This window comes from Cibotium barometz, chromosome 59 (assembly GCF_041138505.1).
Source record: "Cibotium barometz isolate CiBa-2024 chromosome 59, ASM4113850v1, whole genome shotgun sequence".
Taxonomy (NCBI): Eukaryota; Viridiplantae; Streptophyta; class Polypodiopsida; order Cyatheales; family Cibotiaceae; genus Cibotium; species Cibotium barometz.
Window position 1 is genome coordinate 13957370 of NC_141104.1, and position 6410 is coordinate 13963779.

At 40.9% G+C, this 6410-nt stretch overlaps 1 protein-coding gene across 1 annotated transcript; it reads left to right on the plus strand.

The window, feature by feature from the left end:
- The first annotated feature begins 265 nt into the window (after positions 1-265).
- On the plus strand, positions 266-4170 carry LOC147605501 (uncharacterized). Its single transcript, XM_086793125.1, has 3 exons — positions 266-602; positions 720-3426; positions 3570-4170. Exons 1-3 carry the CDS (start codon positions 555-557, stop codon positions 3914-3916), a joined length of 3102 nt encoding a protein of 1033 aa, XP_086649251.1. The 5' UTR covers positions 266-554; the 3' UTR covers positions 3917-4170.
- Positions 4171-6410: the final 2240 nt, after the last annotated feature.

Consider the following 6410-nt stretch of genomic DNA (forward strand, 5'->3'; position numbering starts at 1 on the left):
TTCCCTGGACTTCTATGTACCTATTCAATAACTATAAAATATAGATGAGTCTACTCTTGTAAACTGAAAAATTCCAAGAAAATACCAGACTTGCCAATTGTTGCTATGGTTACTAGTGTCCAGCGTTTTATGGGTCAGGTACGTCCGTCCTGACAAGTTTTTGTAAATTTATTAATGTTCTCAATAATGCAATAAAAAAAGTTCTCAGTGAATTGATAAAATTTATTAATTCACTGAAGGGAGAGCCTCATCCTTCGGTTTTTGAATCATGATGCAGGTAGCGCCTGTGCAAACGCCTCTATGAAGAGAAATTTTCAAAAATTTAACTCACTTATCTATATATGCCACCAAAATGTTTTTTTTTCATTTCCATTAAATATATTCTGTGAGATTTTCAAGAACAAGAGTGTTTTTCTAAGGTTTCATATGAGTAATGTTTGAAAAAGTCAATGAAATGATTTACCATTATTAGTATCCAACAGCAGGCAAGCCACCCAAAAGAGTTTTGAGTGAGAGACTGTCGCTCAAGAGTTTTGAGTGAGAGACTGTCCCTCATGGGAACGCTTCCTCTGATCCTCCTCCTGATCTTCATATTGGCTCAGGTACTCCTTACAAGTTTTTGTAAATTTATTAATTTATTAAAGTTTTTGTAAATTTATTAATGTTCATCTTGTCTCAGGTACGTCCGTCTTGACTAATGAACTGATACCATGATGCAGGTAGCGCCTGCTGTGCATGGTAAATCGATTTCATCTGTGGAAGTGGAGGCTCTTCTGGAGTTGAAGGCCGGTCTCATCTACGAGACGAAGCTGCTCCGGGGCTGGAATGCAGGCAACACATCCAGGGTTTGTGACTGGGCGGGGGTGACATGCAGCAAGTCAGGAGATCACGTGGAAGGCATCGACCTCGCGGGCTTTGGGCTCGCGGGCTCTCTGGCCGCCCCACAGCTGGCCAACTTGAGCTTCCTGTTCACCCTCAACCTGCGGGAAAACTCTTTTACTGGTGCCATACCCACACAGCTCGCCCACTGCGCCTCTCTGAGGGTGCTGGATCTGAGCTCCAACAATCTCACCGGTCCCATCCCAGCCCAGCTCGGGCTACTCACTAAGCTTGAACTGCTAAATTTGTCGAGAAATGACCTCAGAGGAGTCATCCCTTCTAGCCTGACCAAAAACTGCACGAATCTCCTGGGTCTTGATCTGCACTCCAATCATCTCAGTGGTTCCATTCCATCCGAGTTCGGATCGCTCAGTGGGTTGGTGGTTCTGAATTTGTGGGAAAACAATTTGACAGGAGCCATCCCTTTGAGCCTGATCCACAACTGCACGAACCTCGTGCAACTTGATCTGCACTCCAATCATGTCAATGGTCCCATCCCCACACAGTTCAGTTTGCTGCCTAGACTCCAGTACTTGATATTGTTTGCAAACAACTTCACGGGGCACATCCCGTCTAGCCTCGCCAACTGCACAAGCCTCTCCATCCTCGAGCTCCGCTCCAACCAACTCAGCGGCACCATCCCCGTGGGGCTCGGAGATTTAAGCAGCCTTTCGGGTTTGTATTTGTGGTATAACAACCTCACAGGAGCCATCCCATCGAGCTTGGGCAACTGCACAAAGCTCGTCGCCCTCGAACTCGACGGCAACCAGCTCAATGGACCCATTCCAACTGACCTCGGTTCGCTGCCCCGTCTGCAATCTCTTCTCCTGTGGAAAAACAACCTCGTGGGCCGCATTCCATCAAGCCTTGGGAACTGCACCAATCTCTCAAAGGTCGATCTCGAGGGCAACCAGCTGAGCTTCTCCGTCCCAACCGAGCTCGGAATGTTACATCGCCTTCGATTACTTTACTTAAATTATAACTATCTCTCCGGTTTCTCACGGCTTGACTTCCGAAACTTTACAAGCCTACTTGACTTAGACGTAAGCTTCAACCAACTAACCGGTGTCATACCCGCAGAGCTTGGACAATTGCAACAGCTCCAGGGTCTAAGATTAAGTCACAATAACTTGTCAAAAGAAATTCCATGGGAGTACTTATCCAATTGTAGTTCTTTGTCTTATCTTGACCTATCCCATAATCGCCTGAGTGGAGGAATCTCAACCAGCATTGGAAAGCTTCAAGCCTTGAGAAATCTGTACTTGCAAGGCAACTTGCTTCAGGGCACGATTCCTGACTCCTTGGGTAGCAATCTCATCTTACTCGATGTGGATTTGTCTTCCAATCATTTCAATGGTTCCCTACCATCAAGCCTTGCCCATGCACTGATCACTCTAGAACTATCATTCAAGTTGTCTAACAATGATTTCTCTGGGTCCTTGCCTTCTTGGTTGGGTCAATTAGTCAATGTGCAGGTTATTGATTTGTCCAACAACAACTTTTCTGGCACCATTCCACAATCTTTAGGTGAATGTGCAGGGCTTACTGCTCTCTATCTGTCACAAAACCATCTCTTCGGAGACTTGCCACTGCAATTGAGCACTCTAGCTTACCTTCAAACACTAGACCTGTCTAAGAATAACCTTACAGGGGCACTACCTTCTTTCCTTGGGAGCCTACGCCATCTACAATTCCTCAATGTCTCTTTCAATAGCTTTACTGGCACCATCCCAGCTCTTGGAGTGTTCAAGCATCTCAATGCAAGTTGCTTCCAAGGAAATCCGGGCCTATGTGGGCCAATCATTCAAAAGCAATGCATTCACCTCTCCAACAAACATCATCAATTCAATTGGAAGGTTATCCTTGTCATTGCCTTGCCTTCGTCCATAGTAGGCGGATTTCTGCTACTACTAGCCTTGCTTTGTTACTTTCATCATCACCCATTCCAAAAGGTGGAAGTTTTCATGAGCTTGGGAGGACCAAAACGATACACAGCTGACGAGCTTATGAAAGCAACACAAGGCTACTCCGAGGTGAATCTTCTTGGGCAAGGTGGTCTAAGCTTAGTGTACAAAGGAGTACTCTCAAATGGTATGATTATTGCTGTGAAGAAACTAAAGGATGTATGCTCTCATGAAGCACTACTGCAAGAGATGCAAGTTCTCAGCAAGTTGAGGCACAGAAATCTTGTTCAAATTTTAGGATGTGTCCTCAACCTAGAAGTGAAAGCATTGGTGTTAGAATACATGTCAAATGGGAGTCTCGAATATTACCTGCATCATCATGATGGTAAATCTTATGGGTTGAGTTGGGAGATGTTCATGAGGATAGCAATTGCTATTGCAAATGCTTTGACCTACTTGCACCATGACTATGATGTGCCCATCATCCATGGAGATGTGAAACCAAGCAATATACTCCTAGACTCTGATCTTGAGGCCCATCTCGGAGACTTTGGTCTTGCCAAGCTTATAAGCAATGCTGATAAAGGTGGAGCTGTATCTATATCTTCTAGCTTTAAAGGATCAATTGGCTACATGGCACCAGGTATGGAAAAAGAAGAAAAAAGAGCAGCACATGCTTGATTGTGAGGTTGTTAAGTAGCACCTTCTTCTTGTCCAACATAGAAATAGTAGATCAAATGGCTAATTTTTTGTGTGTGTGTGTGGGGTATTGATTTTGGTTCTCAGAGTATGCCTACGCCGCTCGAATCACAACCAAGGTGGATGTCTATAGCTATGGGGTCGTTATGCTAGAGATGCTGACTAAAAAAAGGCCTACACAAGTGATCCCTGGATTAAGTCTTCGTGAATGGATCCAACTTCATGGTGTAGAAGAGGTGGTAGAGGCATCTCTAATGGCTACATGCTATGGCACACCATCAACTATCACCAACAAAAACATGGCAGTGCAGCTCATACAAGTGGGTTTGGCATGCACAAAGGACCATCCCAATGATCGTCCCACAATGAAAGAAGTCCTAGCAATCCTACTCAACATTAATAAAAGGGATGGTATTGTGAGGTCTGGTTATTAAGGGCAATCGACCCAAAAATTGTTTCACCAACTTTTGCATTTCTTTAAACATTACAATGTTGGGATATATATTATGGCATTACTTTCAAATAGTGTACCTAATGAACCCTTTTTTCTTATGACTAGCACACTAAATACTTTACTTGTTTTGACCTTGAGGTAAAGGCTAGTTACTCAAATGCCTCCAAAAGGTGTTTTTTTTTTAAAAAAAAACCCGTTACATGTAAATTTCAGCAATCTAAGTACACCCCTTTGTAACTTTGGACATAATTATTTTTTAAAAACATATGGGCTAAATTTATGGTTATTTCTCTTTTTTAAAGGTCTATCGAAATCAAAACCCCTTACCAATGATCCATTGATGATAGTCCTAGATATGAAACTTAATCTCCTTTGTCTTTTTACTCATGTTGCACGAAGTTTCCAAATTTATGTGTATTAAGTCTCATTTTTGTTCTTCAAGCTCTTCCAATCATGAACACCATATGTTTATCCTTTTTCCAATGAGAGTTCTATAAGCTTTATTGCTTCTATGACATTTCACCAAGATGGGCACACAAAAGCAATATAGCTATAGAAGTATGGCCCATGTATGTCATAGTATAGGGTCCCTTGTAGTTTTAGAGACAAGGGGTCATTATAACGCATAGGCCTAGCCTTCTTGCTACCAACATAAAAGTAAGTGTAAAAGGGATAATCAATCTACAAGAATATGTGTGACCCTTGGCATTGCCAGTAGTATTGTAAAACGTATTTAGTGAAAGTATCATGGAAAAAAAAAGTTATGATTTCAAGCTTAGGGATTGACCTTTAACTCAGTCTAAAATTTATTATAGAATAAGATAGCCTTTCATCCAATCGGACATGACTATCTAAAAGTAAAGGGTTTGAAAATAGGTAAAGTTTAGATCCATTTGCATTGCAACCGTTTTAGAAGTGAGTGGTGTGGGAGTGTGCAAGGTAGCAATTACCTTCTACCTAATATCAAAATGAGCATGAATATAGGAGACATTTTTGCATGCACAAATCAAAAAGGTGAATGTGAACTTTTTTCAATATCAAAAATGTGCATGCACATGGATTATAGGCATGTTGAATACGAATTTCCAAAAAGATGATACTAACATTCCCATGAGACTATTTAAATTTCAAAAGGTACATGCTTATGTAGTGGATACTTTAAAATATTCATTTTTTATCTCTCGGGTGGTTGCAAGGTGAGGTTATGTAGTTTCATTGAGTGGGCAGTCTTGGGGCATTCAGCCTTAAAACATGCATTTTTTCATAAAGAATGGCCAATCTCTTCTAGCTAGCCAAGGAATTTCACTTCAAGGTCTTCTAATAAAGCATCACATGAAAAGTTGGGAACCTAAAAATATAATCGAATTGAAAAACCAAGAATTGCAGACCCCCTTTTGTCTGGGGACACAATCAGTGTACGAGCCTTGTCCTAGGTTTGGATACATAGACTATATGAGAATAAAATGTCTATAACTTTTACACCATTACTCATATGATGTTCCCACTCTGTATATCATAAATTCAAATACCATAGAGCTTAACTTGATTTATCGAGTATTTTTTGAAGGGTTTTTTTCTGTTTTCTATATTATTTAAAAGGCATTGGACTGGTTAGAAAGTGCATTCTTTTGTCTTCCCACCATATCTACCATTTAAAATTCTCAAATTTTATGGATCAAGTGACCAATGGAATGGGGAAGATTATTAGAATGTGGATCTAAGGTAAAATTACAAATCTAATGGTTGGATTTTGTAGATCTTATTTGTAAAATTTATTTTGATTGTTAGAGGCCTAGTAAATCAATTGTATTTTAATTCTAGAAAATAAAAAATTGAAGCTTTTTATCCAAAAACCATAGGGATTACTCTACTTCTTACCATGAATTTATGTTTAAAACAATGGCCTTAATTTGAGTAAGAGAAGGTCTATTTTCACTCCTTCCATGTAAAAATCCCCATATTTTGTCCACTCTCCCCTTTTCAAATGTAAAACCCATCCTAGTTAGGTTTGGAGATCTAGGCTTAGTAATCTTAAAAGCTAGAGATTTTGCCATGTGTAAGCCTTGGGGTGGGCATACATCATGCCACTTTGTGTCCACATCAGCTTGGGAAGGATCCACATAAGCACCATGCCACCTCAACCCTCCATGTCAACACTATTTTGATGGATTGACAGCCACACTATTTTGCAATCCTTCTTAAGAAGATCTGTCAAGGGTGCAGCTACCAGAGCATAATCTTTGATGAGAATCCTGTACCATCATGTTATTCCCAAAAACCCACAAACTTAACAAACTGATTTAGGAGGTGGCCACTCCAGTATATCTTGGACCTTGGCGGGATCTACTGAGATACCATCTTTGGAGACGATGAATCCAAGATACTCAATTTGATGAGTAAAGAAGGTACATTTTCTCTTCTTAGCATAGAGTTTATGTCTGTGCAGCAATTGCAGAACCCTACGCACATGCTCC

Bases quoted from the DNA above. Each gene is read 5' to 3' on its own strand.
- LOC147605501 (XM_086793125.1), top strand. From the start codon at position 555: ATGGGAACGCTTCCTCTGATCCTCCTCCTGATCTTCATATTGGCTCAG. The intron at 603-719 runs GTACTCCTTACA...ACCATGATGCAG, and splicing joins TGATCTTCATATTGGCTCAG to GTAGCGCCTGCTGTGCATGG. The intron at 3,427-3,569 runs GTATGGAAAAAG...TTTGGTTCTCAG, and splicing joins AATTGGCTACATGGCACCAG to AGTATGCCTACGCCGCTCGA.